Source organism: Puma concolor, chromosome B1 (assembly GCF_028749965.1).
Source record: "Puma concolor isolate L17-30 chromosome B1, mPumCon1.1.hap2, whole genome shotgun sequence".
In the NCBI taxonomy this organism is placed as follows: Eukaryota; Metazoa; Chordata; class Mammalia; order Carnivora; family Felidae; genus Puma; species Puma concolor.
Genome location: NC_141670.1, coordinates 6194246 through 6214990, shown reverse-complemented (window position 1 = coordinate 6214990; position 20745 = coordinate 6194246). Strand labels below are relative to the sequence as shown.

The 20745-nt window shown below is 40.2% G+C and overlaps 1 protein-coding gene across 7 annotated transcripts in view; it reads right to left on the bottom strand.

The window, feature by feature from the left end:
• MCPH1 (microcephalin 1) overlaps nt 1–20745 on the bottom strand; it is a 273487-nt gene that overhangs the window by 191413 nt on the left and 61329 nt on the right. For all 7 annotated transcript variants that reach the window (XR_015249902.1, XM_086703096.1, XM_086703094.1 and 4 more), the window contains one exon: nt 16069–16178. Coding sequence is in view for 6 of the 7 variants with exons in the window: in XM_086703096.1 (XP_086559222.1) it covers nt 16069–16178 (110 nt within the window). In the remaining variant the exon portion in view is untranslated. The remainder of the gene's footprint in view (nt 1–16068; nt 16179–20745) is intronic.

The following is a 20745-nucleotide window of genomic DNA, read 5'->3' as shown; positions in this document are numbered from 1 at the left end:
TCCTAGTGTCCTAGGAATTTTGCTGCAATGTGTTAAATCCTCACTCAAAAAAACTGGAATGACACAGTAAAAAAACAAAACAAAAACAAAAAACAAAAACAAAAGAAAAAGAAAGCCACAACCTGATCAATGCTGGGAAAGATGTCAGTGCCTTTTTTTTAAATGAGCATAAATAGATCATGGCCAGTGGATTTACTTAAAAAATAAAAAGAGGAAGACGTTTATACAGAAAAATAAAACCACTTAACTCCAAAAAAAAAGAAAAGTTTTCAAAAATTGGAAAATCACTCTTAATGAAGACCAGAATTGAAGCGCAGCTCCAGACCAAACTGCTGTGGTTTGACAGCCATTGTATATTATATTATTTCCCTACATAGACTCATCACTGATACATTAACTAAATCTTAACTCATGTCCAAAAGCCACAAAAGCACATGCCAAAATCTATGTGAAATGCCTCATATTTTATTTTTTTAACAAAGTCCATAAGAATGCCTCATTGATTATGAGTTGTGGTTTTATCTGTCACACTTCTAATTTAACCCGTTTCCTTCTCAATAATGCTGTTTTTATTTCTTCTTCTTTTTCTGTTTTTTTTTTTTTTAAGCGACTAAAGTATCCTGGGATAATAATATCCATTAATTTATATCCCTAATAATATTTGGAAAGGACTAACTTTAAAAATGAGTACAAAAGACTTGAACAGACTTCACAAAAGGAGCAGTAATAAATATCTTACGATGTAGAGAGGATGATCGTTCCTCCAGAGAAGACAAGAAAAACCTGCTTGGGGAAACCACCCACATTTACAGTGAAACCTAGCCTTTTTGGACAAACGTGTGCAGCTATGCATTTCTCTGTGCGAATGATCTAGCCGATCCTAGGAGCATAACAAATGAGACAGCTTGTCCCCTGTTCACACATCTCTCTGATGTCAGTGGAAACAAGCCGTAAGATCTGCAGGCCTCCCCCTGCTTCCTCTCTTTGGTTCCGTCTTTGGCTTCATCCCGAGGCCGCAGCAGTTCCAGGAGATATATCCAGCCATAACAAAGGTCTGAGGAGCAGGGAAGCATTTCTTCCCAGGGCTATCTCGAGTGAGAAAACACTTTTTTTTTTTCCAGAAACCTCCCAGTAAGACTTCCCTTCGCATCTCATTGGGCAGAAGTGAGTCATATTCCCAAACTAATTACTGGTAAGAGGACCAGAATGAGCATAATTAGCCTGGACTAATGGTCTGAGGGTAGAGTGGATGTGGGGGGGGGGGTGGGGGGGAGGTGGAGGCAGAGAGGTGGCAGGAAGGCACGAACACGTATGCACCAAGCCTGGCTGCACGGCACAGAGAAAGCATTTTCACTAGGGACACGGGACTGTGTGTGTTTCACTCATCAGCAGCTTCCGGTACTCACAAGAATCCATTTGGTTGCTTTTTTTGTTGTTGTTTTTTAAACATAAAGATTCAGATTTGCTACTTCAGCAAATTACTTTGCTGGCATTTCTGCATATCTGAAAGAGGTTAATCTGATTATTGCTCAACTTAGGTTGAGGCTACCCTGGTTTACTATCATTTGGTGTTGTTACCAAGCCTCCCTTAGAAACTGTTTCTAACCATTTGCATCTGGAACGCGCATCTCTTGTTTGCCCGGCATATAAGATGCTTACAGGCAGACCATAAGCACAATTCTTCAAGTGTCCCCATCAAGTGTCTCCCAGACCTCTCCCGGTGGGGAGAGCACTATGCTGGCCTCTACCATTACACAGTCCCTGGTGACCACAGATGGCGCAGGAGGATATGATTTGGAGCCATCCTGACTGTCCCTCACTGCCACGACCTCCAGTGCAAAACAAAGCACACATTTTTATAATGCATGCAGAATCAGTCATTCTGGATTGAACGCAGAAAACACATTAAACAAAAGGTGGCACTCTTTGAAGCTTCTTTTTAAATGTTTTTATATAAATATTGTTTCTCCTATAACAAGGAAAAAAAATAATAACATGCTCATGGAGCTGAAAGCATTGCCACACCACCATCGCGAGGCAGCTGGTTGTCGGCTTTGCAAAGTTAACACCTGCTGCGGGGGGGGGGGGGGCGACACCTGTCATAACGGGTGCATTCCTACCACCGCCACCTCTGGGTACACTGTGCCAAGAGTGAGATATCCAAGCCATTACAGATCATTTATACACCTGCGTTAGAAATCGGGGGCACCTGCAATCTCTGTAAACTCACCTATCAAAGGGTCTGCCCTCCAAAGCCCTACACAGGACATGAGGCCCTATCTTACTGCATACAGCAGGTCTGAACAATGGGTAATTATTTATGGGGACATTCATAAAGGGTGTCATCCTCGAGGAAGTGTGGCAATTCCCCTAAGCGAGTAATAACAACATACGCGTGCTGAATTTTCAAGAAACAAAATAAATATCACCTGTCATTTGGATGAGTCACTGCTATTTCAACTTGAAAGTTAAACTTAAAAACAAAACAACCCGCGAGATTATATGCTTCCAGCCAAGTGCACTATCTGGTGGCAAACAGCCAAAGCCCCGGAATTCACTGCAAACTGTAAAAGTGCATTCATAAAATGTCAGAGTCTCCAGTAGAGCAGTGAAGCACTCATGCAGGGGGCCTCTTGGAGGAGACACACTATTAGAAAAAATGATCCATTTTCAGCAAAAAGTGGCTCAAACAGCTCATTTTCTTTATTCAAGAGGGCTTCGATGTCTTTCCAGCTCTCTCGTTCCCTGTCCCTGGACAGCCTGTCTAAACTGCACTTTAAGTCCTCTCTTCATCCCATCCTGCACTGATATCCTTCTACCTTCTCTCCACTGTAAGCTGCCTTCTTTAGAGAAGTCAGACAATGAGCTACAATTCCGAATCTACCACCTCCACAACAAAGGCATCGTCAGAGCTCTCGGAAACACTCTATCGAGCACCTCCATGTGACAGCAAAATAGGAGAATCCATCTAAAAAGAGGTCATAGCATCCAAGAAGAGCAGCTCTTGGTAGTAACACTGAGCACGTTGCATGCAGCTTGCATAGGTTCACTGGTACATCTCAGTTATGTTCAGATAGTTCTAAGGACAATAGGAAAGAAGGAAAGAAGGAAAGAAGGAAAGGAAGGAAGGAAGGAAGGAAGGAGAAAAAAGGAAGAAAGAAAAAAGAAAAAAAGACAAGGAAAGAAACACAGAAAAAAGGAAGAAGAAAAAAAAGAAAGAAAAAGAAAGAGAAAGAAAGAAGGAAAGAGAAAGAGAAAGAAAGGGGGGGAAGGAAGGAAAGAAGAAAGAAAGAGAAAGAAAGAAAGAAAGAAAGAGGAAGGAAGGAAAGAAGAAAGAAAGAAAGAAGACAGAAAGAAAAAAGACATACAGAAAGACAGAAAGAAAGAAAAAAGACAGGAAGAAAGAAAGAAAGAAAGAAAGAAAGAAAGAAAGAAAGAAGAAAGAAAGAAAGAAAGAAGAAAGAAAGAAAGGAGGGGGAAGGAAGGAAAGAAGAAAGAGAAGAAAAAAGAAAAAAATAAAGAAAAAACAAAGAAAGAAAGAAAAAGAAAGAAGAAGAAAAGAAAGAAAAGAAAAGCAAGCAAAGTATTTGTTGGTAACTCAGAGGAAACAAATCACCAAAATGCAAATCACTGACTGTAAAACCCATGCTTCTAACCCCCTGGGTGAGGGTGACAGGGGATGATTTCACACTAATGGCCCAAAGACATGTAGCCCCATCTAACAGAGGTTCTCACCTAGGCAGGTGGCCATCATTTCAGAACCATGTAGGAGCTTTTAAAAAATATGCCAAGGGGCACCTGGATGGCTCAGTCAATTAAACTTCCGACTTCGGCTCAGGTCATGATCCCACAGCTCGTGGGTTCGAGCCTCACGTCGGACTCTGTGCTGACAGTTCAAAGCCTGGAGCTTGCTTTGGATTCTGTGTCTCCCTCACTCCATTCCTCCCCTGTTCACACTCTGTCTCTCTCAAAAATAAATAAACATTAAATAAATAAATAAATAAATAAATAGCCCAAATCTCCTTCCCCCTGTGCCCAGAGATCCTGTTTCAGCCCAGGCATGACTGTAGTCAATACATCCAGTAAGAGACCTTGTTTGGAACCCTGTTGTTAAAGACACAGGGCAGTCTCAGGGGGGCGGGGGTAGGAAAGTGAGCTAGGAGAGGGACAGAGACCCAGTCTACTTTGAGTTACAGATTCAAAACTAGGGACAGTCGATATGTGGGTATAATTGTCACCCACATTTGTGCTGGAAAAACTAGCTAACATTTAATGAGTGCCTCTACGTATCAGACATCATCTGCGTATTTCAACACATTTAATTAGCATAAAAATTTTGAGAATGACACTACTCTTATACCTGTTTTACGTAGGAGGAGGCAGAGGCACAGAAAAATGAAGTAACTAATTCGACACGATAGAACCAACACGGAACAGAGCCGGGATTTGAACGCAGGTAGTCTGGCTCAGGAATCAACACTTTTAGCAAAAATGTGCTACAGTGCAAGACCTTCCTGCTTTCACTGATACAAAACCACCCTACAAGTTTAGGAAGACTATTCAAAAACAGATGAGGCATGATGCTTATGATACTGTGTGATAGCTAAAGGCACCAGAAATGGTCTAACGTGTTTACTCAAAAAGAAGGGGTTGGGGTGCCTGGGTGGCTCAGTTGGTTGAGCGTCCATCTCGTGATTTCAGCTCAGGTCATGATCCCACGGTTGTGGGACCGAGCCCTGTGTCGGGCTCCACGTTGGGCATGGAGATTCTCTCTCTCTCTCCCTCTCTTTGCCCCTCCCCCTACTCACTCACACTAGCTCTAAAATGAGAAGCAGAAGGAAAATGAAGGCAACCCTTATTTACTCGGCAAATCCTTACTGAACACCTATTTTGTGTGTGGTACTGAGTATTAAGAGATGAATAGGACACAGTCTGTGTCCTAAAGGGACCATACCCTGGTAAAAATGTGAGAACAAGTGATTATTAGAACATACACAAGCTATGATTCATCATCTGTTCTCTATTCTATTTTAGAAACGTGTAGAAATTAAAGCATTTAATCTGGTGTGTAGTGTCTTTTCTCCTTCCTCCTCCTCCTCCTCCTCCTCCTCCTCTTCCTCCTCCTCTTCTTCCTCTTATTCTCCTCCCTCTCCTCCCCCTCCTCCTCTTCTTGCTCTTCTTCCTCTTATTCTCCTCCCTCTCCTCCTCCTCCTCCTTCTTCTCCTTCATCTCCTCCTTCTACCACTGTCAACATGAGTATGCTTGTATAATCTGAGGTATTGGGCCTTCATTTCCCTCTAGCCTCCAAGCTTACAAAAGCCACTGTAACCATTTCTGTGCTTTGACCCCCAGCTTTCCCTCTCATGGGAAGAGGTGGCTCTGAAATGAGGTTTTAAAACACAGCCACTTGTGAAAAGCCATCCAGTTGATGACTTACCTTGAAACATTTTGTGGGGCGCCTGCGTGGCTCAGTCACTTACGCATCCAACTCTTGATTTGGGCTCAGGTCAGGATCTCGCAGTCTGTGAGATCAAGCCCCGCATTGGGCTCTGTGCTGACAGTGTGGAGCCTGCTTGGGATCCTCTCTCTATCGCTCTCTAGCCCTCCCCTGGTCACACTCTTTCTCCTTCTCTCAAAATAAATAAACATTTAAAAAACAAGAAAAATTTTGCTGAGGATAATAATCAATATTTTAAACAACAAAAAGAAAATGACAGAAGTAGTCATTCTGTCAAATGGCTGATGTTTGCTTGTTTGCTTGTATCTTGTCAGCTTTATGGATTATTCACAATAGGGAGGTTGTTCTGAACTGCTCATTCTACCATTCCTGAAAATAATGGGTACATTTTAACAGCCATTGAAAAACAACAACAACAACAACAACAAACATATTCTAAGTAGAGACACTTTATTCTAGTAGTCAGAATAAACAAAAAAACTTTGAAGAAAAGAATGTCATATATGTTTACCACAGTACTAGCATTCATCTTACATTTAGCTTCTTCAGAATCTATGTTTGACAATGCTAAACAAGAAACAGAGAAAACAGATTAAGATTGGTCTTAGCATGTTATATTTCTCCCATCTTTTCAGATGGAGAAATACGTCTCCTTGTCAATAACCTACATATTGTAAGACTAGAGAGGTAATGAGATTGCTTAACTGGATTCTCAAAATAAAAAAAGGTTTAACAAATTTATAAACATATATTTAAAGTAATAAATCTATAAAAGATAGTTTCCCACTGATTTAAAAAGTGACTTCTCCCACTAAAAATGGGTACTAAACCAAAAATTTCCAATGAAATTTATTGTTCTGAGGTTCTACAATTCTTTATTGAATTATTTTTGTTTTCATTATTTAAGAGGTATTTTCGTGTGTCTTTTGCAAGCACTGACTTGAATGTTCATCTTAAAAAATCCTTTCTGTTCATTTAGTCTCTCACTGCTCTTTTCTCAGAGTAGGATTTATCCTGTCTCTACTTACAACAGGTTTGTTGTTGTGGTGGTGGTGGTGGTGGTGTTTAATGGCTGTTAAAATTCACTCATTTTCAGGAATGGTAGAGTGAGCAGTTCAGAACAATCTGCCCACTGTGAATAATCAGTAAAGCTGACAAAATACAAGCAAACAGGCAAACATCTGCTATTTGAAAACACAGGTGACCTGGTACAACAGTGAATTATAGAAAGAGACACCTTCAGAGTTGAACCAGCATCTGAAGGCCATTTTCCCCTGGCAGGTAGTTGGCCTCATAGTTAGAAGTTCAACTTCAAATAATCTCAATTCTTTATAAGAAGATCAACCAAAAGTAGCCAGGCACATTAGAAGAACACAAGACTGAAAACAAAGAAAAACAACAGAAAACAAAGAAACTAAATGTAGCCAGAAAATGGAGTTATCTGGTAGAGACTTCAAAATAAATATGTAAAAATAAATAAATAAATAAATAAATAAATAAATAAATAAATAAATAAATAAATCAAATAAATAAATAGTGCTTAAAGAAATAAAAGACAAGATTAATAATTTTGGCAGAAAACTCGAAAAGTTCTATCCCCTCTCCACCTTGACAGCACAGATGGGAGCAGGGTCTGGCACCCCAGCCAGCCTACCACCTCAATGGCCCCCAGGCCACTAACCCACACCAGGGCCAAGCCGTCCCACCTGGGTGGCCCCAGAGCAGCACACACTGAGACATCCCTAGTCAGCACTCACTATAGCTCCAGCCATCTCACCAAAGTGATATGGGCACAAAGCACCCAGAACACTCCAGGCCCTTACTCTAGCTCTAGATGATGTGCTAGGGCACTCTTGGCACAGAAAAATCTGGGCCACCCCAGCCCACACCTGCCTCAGCCCCGGCCACCCTACTAGGGTGCTGCATGTGCTGAGCACCCTGGTACATCATGGCATGCACCCACTTCAGCTTCAGCTGTCCTAGAAGGGTATTCTGTGTGCAGACATACCTGGGACAGTCCTGGACCACACCCACTTTAGCTCCTGCCATCCAACTAGGCCAGCCCCAAGCACAGAGTACCCCAAGACCCCCAGTCCATGCCAGCCACAGCTCAAGCCAGCCAGCCAGCCAAAGTCACCAGGCACGTATAGCCTACACAGGGATGACCAAACACTAGATCATTCTTTCAAGTTTAGAAGCACCTCTCCCACCTAATTCATAGAAACAAACACACAGAAAGTCATGTGAAATGGGGAGACAGAGGAATAGGCTGTAAACAAAAGAACAAGAAAAAACTCAGAAAAAGAACTAAATGAAAGAGAGATGACCAATCTACCTGATAAAGAGTTGGAAGTAATGGTCATAAAAATGCTCACCATAATAGAGAGAAGAGTGGATGAACGTATCAGGAACTTCAACAAGGAGACAGCAAACATCAAACAGAGCAAATCAGAGCTGAAGAATACAATAACCAAAATAAACAGTACAGTAGAGAGAATCAATGGTAGATTATAGAGGATGCAGAAGAACACATCAGTGATCAGGAAGACAGGGTAATGGAAAACTTCCAAGTTCAACACCAAAAAGGAAGTAATAAGTAAAAGATGAGGACAGGTTCAAGAATCTCCTGGACAACTTCAATCAAACACTTTTGCAAGATAGGGATCTCAGAAGGAGACGAGAGAGAGAGAAAAGGGAAAAAAAAATTACTTGAAGAAATAAGTGAAAACTTCCCTAACCTGGGGAAGAAAACAGATATCAAAGTTCAGGAAGCACAGAGTAGGTCCTGTGAAGATGAATCCAAGGAAGTCCACACCATGACAATAATAAAAATGCCAAAGATTAAAGATAAAGAGATCATTTTAAAACCAGCAAGAGAGAAGAAGCTAGTAACATACAAGGGAAACCCCATAAAGCTATCAACTAATTTTTCAGCAGAAAATTTGCAGGCCAGAAGGAATGGCATGATACATTTGAAGCACTCAAAGGAAAAAACTACAATGAAGAATACTCTACCCAGCAAGGTTAACATTCAGAATTGAAGAAGAGATACAGAGATTCCCAGACAATTAAAAGTTAAAGGAGCTCACCACCACCAAACTGGCCTTACAGGAAGTGTTAAAAGGATTTCTTTAAATGGAAAAGGAAAGGCCACAATTAGAAGAAAATCAGGAAAGGAAGACATTTCATGAGTAAAAGCAAACACACAGTAAAGGTAATCACTTGTAAAGCTAGTATGAAGGTTAAAAGACCTAAGTAGTAAAATCAATGATCTAGAAAATTAGTTCAGGAGACTCACAAATAAAAAGATATAAAATATGATAACATATACATGAAACATGGAGAAGAGTAACAAAAATAAAGTTCTTTTAGAAAGTGGTCAAACCTAAGTGATCATTAACTTAATACAGACTGCTATATACTTAGAATGTTATACATGAACTTCATGGTAACCATAAAACCAAAACCTATAATAGAAAAACAAAAAATTAAGACAGTAAAGCATAACACTAAAGAAAGTCATCAATCACAAGGAAAGAGAGAAAGAGAAGAAGGGAATAGAGAAAATCTACAAAAACAACTAGAAAACAATGAACAAAATGGCAATTAGTATATTAGTATCAATAATTAAGTGTAAATGGTCTAAATGCTCCAATCAAAAAACACAGAGTGACAGAATGGATTAAAAAAATAAGACCCACCTATAGTCTCCCTACAAGAGATTCACTTCAGACCTAAAGACATATATAGACAGAAACTGAAAGGATGGAAAAAGACATCCCATGCAAATGGAAATGGACCAAAAAAAAAAAAGCCAGGGTACCAATACTTATATCAGACAAACTAAACTTTAAAACAAAGACTGTAAGAAGAGACAAAGAAGGGCATTACATAATGATAAAGGGAACAACCCAACAAGAAATAGCAAGTGTAAATATCTACACACCCAATATAGGAGCACATAAATACATAAAACAGACTTAAAGGGGAGAAATACACAGTAATATAACAATAGGGACTTTAACACCCCACTTACATCAATGGATAGATCATCTAGGCAGAAAATCAATAAGAAAACACATTAGACCAGATGATCTTAAAAGATATATACAGAGCATTCTATCCAGAAACAATAGAATACACATTCTTTTTAAGTGCACATGGCCCATTCTCCAAGAAAGATCACATGTTAGGTCACAAAAAAGTCTCAATAAATTTAAGACGACCAAAATCATACCATGCATCTTTTATGACTACAATAGTATAAAACTAAAAATCAATTGCAAGAAAAAAAAACTGGAAAAAAACACATACATGCTACTAAACAACCAATGGGTCAAACAAAAAATTGAAGAGGAAATCAAAAAATAAATGGAGACAAACGAAAATGAAAACACAATGGTCCAAAATCTTTGGAATGAAGCAAAAGGAGTTCTAAGAGAGAAATATATAGTGATACAGGCCCATCTTAAGAAATAAGAAAAATGTCAAATAAAGAATCAAAACTTATAACTAAAGAAACTAGAAAATAATCAAACACAGCTAAAAGTTAGTGCGAGGAAGGAAATAATAAAGATCTGAGCAGAAATAAATAAAATAGAAAACTAAAAAATAGAAATGATTAATAAAAACAAAATCTGGTTCTTTGAAAAACTTAACAAAATTGATAAAACTTTAGCAAGACTCACCAAGTAAAAAAGAGAGAGGACTCAAATAAAAAAAGTCACAAATGCAAGAGAAGTAACGACCACACCACAGAAACAGAAAGGATTATAGGAGACTACTATGAGAAATAATACCAATAAACTGGACAATACAGAAGAAATGGGTAAATTTCTAGGAACATACAACCTTCCAAAACTGAATCTAGAAGAAAATCTAAACAGGTCAATTACTAGTAATGAAATTAAACTAATAATCAAAAAACTCCCAATAAACTAAAGTCGAGCACTGGATAGATTCACAGGTAAATTCTACCAAAGCTTTAGAGAACAGTTAATACCTATTCTCCTCAAACTACCCTAAAAAATAAAAGAGGAATGAAAGCTTCCAAATACATTCTATGAAGCCTGAATTACTCTCATACCAAATGCAAAGATACTACAGAAAAAGGAAACTATGGGGCAGTATCCCTGATGAACACAGATGCAAAAATTCTCAACAAAATATTAGCAAACCAAATTCAATAATATGTTAAAAGGATTATTCCCCATGATCGAGTGGGATTTATTCTGGGGATGTAAGGATGGTTTCGTATTTGCAAACCAATCAACATGATGATAAACCACATTAAAAACAAAAAGAATAAAAACCATACGATCATCTCAATAGATGTAGTAAAAGCATTTGACAAAATGAACATCCATTCATGATAAAAACTCTCAACAAAATGGGTTTAGAGGAAACATACCTCAACATAATAAAGGCCATATAGGACAAATCCACAGCTAACATCATACTCAATGGTGAAAAACTGAGAGCTTTTTATCTAAGATCAGAAACAAGACAAAGAAGTCCTCTCTCATTACTTTCATTCAACATAGTACTGAAGTCTGTGACACAGCAATCAGACAAGAAAAAGAAATAAAAGTCATCCTAAGTAGTAAGGAAAAAGTACAATTGTTGCTATTTATAGATGACATTATACAATACACAGGCAACCCTAAAGACTCCACCAAAAAATTTTAGATGTATTAAACGAATTCAGTAAAGTTGCAGGATACAAACTAATACACAAAACTCAGTTTCATTTCTATATACTAATTAAAAAGTATCAGAAAGAGAAATGAAGAAAACAATCCCATTTATAACTGCACCAAAAAGAATCAAATACCTAGGAATAAACTTAGCCAAGGAGGTGAAAGACCTATACTCCAAAATCTATAAAACACTGATGAAAGAAATTGAAGACGGGGCACCTGGGTGGCTCAGTCGGTTGGGCATCTGACTTCTGCTCAGGTTATGATCTCACAGCTCATGAGTTAAGCTCCACATTGGGCTCTGTGCTGACAGCTCAGAGATTCTGTGTTTCTGTCTCTCTCTGCCCCTCCCCTGCTTGTGCTCTCTTTTCTCTCAAAAATAAACATTAAAAAATTAAAAAAAAAAAAAAGAAATTGAAAACATAAGCAAATGGAAAAATATACCATGCTCATGGATAGAATTAATATTGTTAAAATGTCCACAGTACCCAAAGCAATATAGATACAATGAAATTTCTATCAAAATACCAATAGCATTTTTCACAGAAGTAGAACAAATAATCCTAAATTTTGTATAGAATCAAAAAAGACCCCAAATAAACAATCTTGAGAAAGAACAAAGTTGGAGCTTTCACAATCCCAAATATCAAGGTATACTACTAAACTATAATAATAAAAACAGTATGGTACTAGTACAAAAATAGACACATAAATCCAAAGGAAAGGATAAGGGGCCTAGATATACACCCACACTTATAAGGTCAATTAATCTACAACAAAAGAGGAAAGAATATACAGTGAGGTAAAAGCAGTATTTTCAATAAATGGTGCTGGGAAAACTGGATGGTTACATGCAAAAAAATGAAATTGGACCACCTTCTAACATACATACACAAAAATAAACTCAAAATGGATTAAAGACCTAAACGTGAGACCTGAAATGATAAAACTCCTAGAAGAAAACATAGGCAGTAATTTCTCTGATACTGGCCATGGCAACATTTTTTTAGATATGTCTCCTAAGGCAAGGGAAACAAAAGCAAAAATAATCTAATGAGACTGCACCCAAATAAAAAGCTTTTATGTAGCAAAGGCATTGATCAACAAAGTGAAAAGGCAACCTACTGAATGGGAGAAGATATTTCCAAATGATATATCTGATAAAGGATTAATATCCAAACATATAAATAACTTACACAACTCAACATCAAAAAACAATAATGATAATCCAATTTAAAAACAGAAGAGGACCCGAATAGACATTTCTCCAAAGAAGACATACAGATGGCCAACAGATGCATGAAAAGATGCTCAACATCTCTCATCATCAGGGAAATGCAAATCAAAAACCACAAGGAGATATCACCTCACACCTGCCAGATGGCTAGAATCAAAAAGAGAAGAAACAACAAGTGTTGGCAAACATGTGAGAAAAAAAGGAATCCTCTCGCACAGTGGGTGCAAACTAGTGCAACCACCATGGAGAACAGTATGGAGGTTCCTCGAAAAATTAAAAAATAGAAATACCATATGATCTAGTATTTACCCCCCCCAAAGAAAAAACCCAGAAACACTAACTTGAGAAGATTTATGCATCCCTAGGTTTATTGTAGCATGATTTACAATAGCCAAATTATGGAAGCAATCCAAACGTCATTGATAGATGAATGTATGAAGAAGATATGGTCTGTGTGTATACACACACACACACACAAACGGTATATTACTCAGGTATAAAAAAGAATGACATCTTGCCATTTGCAACAACATGGTTCAACCTAAAGAGTATGATGTTAAACGAAATAAGTCAGACAAAAACAAATACCATATGATTTCAATTATACGTGGAATCTAAAAATCAAAATGAACTAAACAAACAAAAGCAGAAACAGACCCATAAATACAGAGAACAAACAGGTGGCTGCTAAAGGGGAGAAGGTGGGAGACAGGCAAAATGGGTGAAGGAGAGTGGGAGATACAGGCTTCCCGTTTTGAAAGGAGTAGGTCACGGGGTTGAAAGGTGTAGTTCAGGGAATAGAAGCAACGGTAGCTAGTAGTGTTGTGTGGTGACCGGCGGTAGCTAGGCGAGCACAGCATAAGGTGTAGACGTGTCAAATCACCATGCGGTACACCTGGAACTAATGCTTCAGGGAAATAAACATTGTGTGTCAACTTTTCTTCAATAAAAAAAAGACCAAAATATAGTTTTTTTTCAAAATATAAATTTTTTAAAAATTATATAAAAAATAAAGATTTTCTCTTTTAACGTTTATTTTTGAGACAGAGAGAGACAGAGCATGAACGGGGGAGGGGCAGAGAGAGAGGGAGACACAGAATCCGAAGCAGGCTCCAGGCTCTGAGCTGTCAGCGCAGAGCCCGACGCGGGGCTCGAACTCAGGGACTGCGAGATCGTGACCTGAGTTGAAATCAGATGCTTAACCGACGGAGCCACCCAGGCGCCCTAAAAATAAAGATTTTCAAAACAAAAGTTGGAACAAGCATGAACGAGTAACGTAAGTAAACGTACTAAACTATTTTTGTTCCTGAGCCTGTCAGTTGAAGGAATGCATATATCATTCTGCATTTTGTTTCCCCTTGTGACCACTTGTTTTATTAACACCCACGACAGTGACACCACCTGACATTCGCCACTTGTGTGGCACTTATCCCTCGCACACAATAACGCTGGGAGGGAAGTCACACAGGTGCGGTTTAAAGCGAGAGGCTTTGTGAGAACCAAAGGGACAAGGCTCCCACCCAGCATGCATGTTTCAACCCCACGTTCTCCAACAGCCCCCGTTCGCGAGGTAAGGTGATCAGCAGGTAGGAGCCAGGCAAGGTCAGATGTCTGAAATATTAACTTCCATAGTGGGCAAATAAGGAAGTGAAACCTGGGATCAGACAGGGTGAAGTATTATTATGGTACTAGGTAACCAACATTTACTGGGCACTTTTACGTTTTTTTTGTTTTTTTGTTTTTTTAATGCAGGCCTAATACTAAGTAAGAGATGAGTGGGGGGCGCCTGGGTGGCTCAGTCGGTTGAGCATCCGACTTCGACTCAGGTCATGATCTCGCAGTTTGTGAGTTCGAGCCCCGTGTTGGGCTCTGTGCTGACAGCTCAGAGCCTGGAGTCTGCTTCGGATTCTGTGTCTCCGTCTCTCTCTGCCCCTGCCCTGCTCATGCTCTGTCTCTCCCTGTCTCAAAAATAAATAAAAAACATTTAAAAAAAAAAAAAAAGAGAGAGAGAGAGATGCGTAGGTACCAAGTAAAGATGGGTTATCTTTCTCTAACAAGATATCCATGGAAGAGTAAAATGTCGGTAACCAGTATCGTAAAGTGTGGTGGTCTAACGTAGGGGCGTACAGAGATTGCCATGGAACACTTCCGAAGGAACAGGGCATAAATACTAGTGCATGCGTCAATAAATATCAGTTGAATAAACGTCAAAAGGTGCTTTTCCCCAAAAGGAAAAGGTTAATGGCCCTGCCACAATTAGGAAGGAGACAAAGACGAAGGGAAACAAACATAAATGCAGCCACAGGGTCACCAGCTCCCTACGAAGGCACAGTCACGGGAGGCAACGCGTTGGGGCAGGTACAAAATGTTGTAACAGGTGCAGGGACAGTGGCTACAGCCAGAGCTCAGGGAGCTAGCTGTGTGATGTCTCATCCACTACTCACATGCATGCAAGACGACCTCGACAACTTCTCTCCCTACAAGTCTATTGCTCTCTCTACCTGTCGTGTGGTTCCTTTCTGTTTGGGGAGTCCATTTCTTTTTTTTTTTTTTCTGACACAAACCAGAAAGCATCAGTAAAGAAATCAAAGTTTCTACCACTTATACCAGACTTCCATGGAACCTGTGTAGTTTGAAACTTCTTTAACCATTACCAATATAAGGAAAACATCACTGTTTCTATTCCTTGGGTCGAATTCGCCCCTCGTGTTTGGCCTCAGTATTGGGATGCCTCCGTGCACCCTATGGGCTGTCGCTGCTTCTTTTCAACTCATTACTTGTTTATCAGGACAGTTTTCCTATCGTGTGGAAATCAGGTTTCACTATACAGGAGGCATAAGATAATGACTGACTCGTTTTAAATTTAAGCCAAAAGATGGGGCGCCTGGGTGGCGCAGTCGGTTAAGCGTCCGACTTCAGCCAGGTCACGATCTCGCGGTCCGTGAGTTCGAGCCCCGCGTCGGGCTCTGGGCTGATGGCTCAGAGCCTGGAGCCTGTTTCCGATTCTGTGTCTCCCTCTCTCTCTGCCCCTCCCCCGTTCATGCTCTGTCTCTCTCTGTCCCAAAAATAAATAAACATTGAAAAAAAAAATTAAAAAAAAAAAAAAAATAAATAAATAAATAAATAAATAAATTTAAGCCAAAAGAGCAGATGCTGAAGAATCGAGACATTTTAAACCCTCCTTACATCATTCATCCCAGCAAACAGCGTGATGAGAAAGCTGTACACAGAGCAGAAGCTGGGTTCTACAGCTGAAGCACAAAAGAACGAGAACCTTTCACTCCGATGGCTTCCAATCAAACCCTGGTTAGCTCACAAATGAATTATGTTTTGGATTCTTCCCCTCCTGCCTCGTGAATGTTGATTCACATCATAAAACATCAATTGTTGGCACACCCCACACCCTCAGCCTGAGAGAAGCTGTTGGCATTTTCACAAGCAAGAAATGCATTGGCAAAGTGGTGGCGAAGCTTCTTCGACAACATTAGCTCTCTTTCGTGAATGTAACCAACGCTCTCAGTTTTACTGCCAGAGTCTTCCAGCATCCATCTGTATCATTAATGGTTTAAATAAAGCACAAGCTGGACAGACTAGTTTACGTGACATTAACCCAGAGGAGAACATTATGATGTAGTAGCATTGGAAAGTTTAAAATAATATTTTCACACACCAACCTTTTGGCCTCTCCCTCTTTTCTTTGATTTCTCATGAGGTCTGGCGAGATCCTGACAGCCCTCCAATGAGCCATCTAACACATCAGGCCTTGCTGGTCCGTTTTTAACACCTGGAACCCAAGAGGATTTGAAGATTAGTTAGAACTTCACACGGACTGAATACTAATGCAACTTAACCAAAATAAAAATTTAAAAATTAATTTATGCACACTGGTAACACCAAAGTACTATTCTCTTAAATAAACACTGCATACGTCTTGCTCTTTGAAGGTCTATTTAGAATTCTCAGTTTATTCCACTACAATCTCCCCAGTGCAATTCACTTAACTCAAAGGTCAGGAATAATTTTGCCTGTCAGGTGACAATGTACCAGTCCTACGGTATCCCATCCATCCAGCAGGTGATGCGAGAACATGTATGCCAACACCTTACGCACTATTCAAACTCTCAACTTGTAAACTTTTACAAACCCAAAGAAAGTAGTTCTCTATTAGAGGAAATAAGTATTCTTAGCTCTGGGGTCAGATTTACCCTAGAAAACAGTCTATAGTACAGTACAAAGCTTTAGGTTTCCATCTGCAAGTGACAGATGATTCTATACCCCACAAATGTCCACCTTAGACCAGCGTCTAGCCATGAAGACACATAAACCAAAAAGATATTTATCGAGTGAAACTGATTTCATTAGATGCTAAACAGTGTAGAAATCCTACACAATGCACAATGAAGTGTGAAATGACTACTTGCAATTGCTACAACTTTATAAGGTGCTCCTCTCCTCTCTTTCCTCCCAAAATAGTTCGCCTACTATGTGACTTAGTTGATATTTGGAAGGAAGACTAAAGAATACTAGCTACCACTTCTATGGTCTCAATAGGATAACACGTATAAAAGGCGAAAAGCGGCTTAGGGAACACTTATGTCCCAGCCACAGCCAAGTCATGGTGAGCCATCCCACACAACCCACCGTCGCCATCATCCAACTCATCAGTCACTGATGCTCTTATCAACAATGCCTAATCATCAGGGTTCGCCCACTGGAGAGGCACACTGATCCTTCTCTTAGGAAGCTTACAACCCAACAGACCAATGTCGATACTGAAAGTGAATATAAGGCAAAAATAATCTACGTGCCATAAGAAGCAAAAATCATATAACGTGAGAATGACCGCTTTGCAAATAGTTTAAATAAAATAAAAGGCTCTAATAAAACAGATGCGGTTGACTTTGGAGGGTCTGATTCGAAAGTTTTAATCGTCTTTCAAAAATGGGATTCTAGCTGAGTGAAAACACATGCACAGCAATGGTTACATACTGTCTTGAATTCAAACTAATTACTGTTATTTGCAACTTGAACCCTAAAAATGTTTTAAGGTCAGGTTCTGATCCACTTTGTACTAAACCCTAATACTAAATCCCTTTTGGAGACTGAAACCAATCACATGCGGACCCCACTAACCTCCTGGAAGATCTTCGGTATTTGAGGTGTATTCCACTTCTTTCCTGGCAGGCTACAGACAGACCTTACTTGAGATGAATTAGTGGGCCATGTATTGTGCAGTTTACAGTCTGCTCTAAGATCCAGCCATGCTAAGTTTCTTTCACTCATTTTGAAGGTAAGGGTATCTATCTATTTACGCATTACTTTCCGAGACACTCAACCACCACTTTTTGAGAACTTCTAATGCCTAGGGCAGGACATGGATACAATGTTTTTTAAGATCTAAGATTATGAGTAACTAGAATAGAATATTATTTGTTATCCACCATTCAAATCGAAAATTTACTCAGAGCAAGAGTATATGAAAATAAGAAAAGCAGAGGACTACAGATATAATTTGGAAGCCAATGCACCCCTGTTGTTGCACCATGAGTAAGTATGCTGCTTGCTAGAGTATCTATGTCAAAAAGATTGTGTTACAGCCACATGCCTCAGTGCTAGGCAAGAAACAGACTGTGAAGCATTTTGTAAACAAAGATCTAAAAAAAAGGATCACGGACTTTTAAAACTTAAGGCTGATACTGCTAATGACACATTTTCATTTTCATACATCACGTAACAACAAAACGATACGAGTTCAGATCTTCCTCCCCTTAAGATGGGGTTACTTCCGGGGCGCCTGGGTGGCGCAGTCGGTTAAGCGTCCGACTTCAGCCAGGTCACGATCTCGCGGTCCGTGAGTTCGAGCCCCGCATCAGGCTCTGGGCTGATGGCTCGGAGCCTGGAGCCTGTTTCCAATTCTGTGTCTCCCTCTCTCTCTGACCCTCCCCCATTCATGCTCTGTCTCTCTCTGTCCCAAAAATAAATAAACGTTGAAAAAAAAATTAAAAAAAAAAAAAAGATGGGGTTACTTCCTGATAAACGCATTGCAAGTTGAAAAAACTGGAAGTTGAAATGCACTTACCACGCAGTCTACAGAGCATCATAGCTTAGGCTGCGCTTAGCCTAACCAGGCTCAGAACACTCAGCAAGAGGCTACGTACAGCTGGACAATAGTATCTAACACACAGCAAGTGATGTGTTGACTCCTTCGTGTAATTTAACGAATACTGTACTGGAAATGACAGAGAGAATGGCGGTATGAGGGGGTGGCTGCCAGTATGGTGGCCATTGACCATCTTGATTATGTGGCTGCCTGGGGGCTATGGCTCACTGTGCAGCGCCCAGTGTCACAACAGAGTGTGCAAAGAGTTTCCTACTGCATATCCTAGCGGTACACTGCATATCGACAGCCCCAGGAACAATGCAAATTCAAAACTCTAAGTACGGTTTCTACTGAATGTGTGTTGCTTTCACACAGTAGCAAAGTCAGAAGATCATTAAGTCAAATCATCCTGAGTTGGGAACAGGCCTGAGTTCTTGTGTGATTACGTAAAAGAACATTTTCACAAGCTCAGCTATGGCAAGTTGCTACTATGTTGTCTTTAAGGATGTTTCTGAAAAACCACAAGCAGCTGAAAGTGCAAAGTAATTGTAAAAGCTGGTAGAAGAGAGAGGCGGGTTGTTATTCCTTTCCACAGCCCAGCAGCATGTTTCCTTCCCAGCTTCCTGCTCTCCTGCCCGCCCACCCACCTCGACCCCCTCCCCCATGGCTGCCGCCATTTGCTCCAAAGCTGGTTTCTCAAGGTCATCGGCTCTCCTCTCTCTCCCAAGGGTGGTCTGAGCACGCCCCACAGTCATCCACTACTCAACGGTCCCAACTCCATGCCTCTTGCCAGGAGGCTTGATATACCCAACTGCCTAACAGACCTCTATCTTCAACGTCTCTGAGAAATTTCAATCAACACAACCCTGGGCCCTGTGTGACAAACGTTTTATCAGCCATCTACGTATCAAGGTTGTAAATCCTAGACTCCTGTCTCTCTCCTCACTGTCATCTCAACTTCATGACACAAGTGATTCACTTAGTTTTCAAAAAGTGATCAAATACAGAGAAGAGACCAGAACTTTTACTGTTAAGTTACACTGCCCGGGATTTCAACAATTGGAAATTTGTTTGGGTCAGGGCGCCTGGGTGGCTCAGTGGGTTAAGCACCCGACTCTTGGTTTTGGCTCAGATCACGATCTCACGGTCGGTGAGTTCGAGTCCTACATTGGGTTCTGTGCTGACAGCATGGAGCCTGCTTGGGATTCTCTTGTCTGACTCTTTCCCGCGCATGTTCTCTCTTTCTCTCTCAAAAAAATAAAATAGAATAAATAAACATTAAAAAAAGGGAATTTGTTTGGGTTAACAGTATCATCAAAATACAAACACAACAAGGAAGGTTGGAAGGTGAACTTATTCACTTCTCAGTGTGAATGAGTTAAGTCACTACCTCTGCTGCACCTATCCGGGTTAAGAGGTGGTTTTGATACTAAGTGAAAATAAACCACTTTGGAGGCAGAACCAGGCTAAGGCAGCATAAGGACAAATGTATATAACCTAAGTGCTAGGAAAAGGAAAGAGACGAGAAAATGGATGTTGAGACAACCATTAAACTCCTTAGAAGAAACCTGGTCCGTGTGGTTGTTGTGTGCAGGGCGGAGGCATAATAAGAGATACACCCTTACTTCCAACACCTAACCTCCTGCGAACTTTACTTTCCTACTTCCAAGACACAAGACTAATTAACACTAGTACGAGTAGTACATCTAAGCACTCAGTATTGATTGATACAAAACACTCTGCAAAATCAACTACATCAAAGATGAAAAGGCTTCTGAAGCCTTTTCTGATTCTGATTCAAGAATCCATATATTGGACAGGTACAACCATACCCCTAAATCTGAACAATATCCCCCCAGGGAATTTCTTCTGAGTCTCTAAAATCTTAATATTATGAGTCATTTAAGAACAACCTGGAGGGGCGCCTGGGTGGCGCAGTCGGTTAAGCGTCCGACTTCAGCCAGGTCACGATCTCGCGGTCCGTGAGTTCGAGCCCCGCGTCAGGCTCTGGGCTGATGGCTCGGAGCCTGGAGCCTGTTTCCGATGCTGTGTCTCCCTCTCTCTCTGCCCCTCCCCCGTTCATGCTCTGTTTCTCTCTGTCCCAAAAATAAATAAAAAACGTTGAAAAAAAAAAAATTTAAAAAAAAAAAAAAAAAAAAAAAAAGAACAACCTGGAATGCAAGGTCTTAAGACTGCGGAAAGAGCCTTCAAAGACACCTAGGAAAAATCCTTTCCATATAGACTTCTGGGG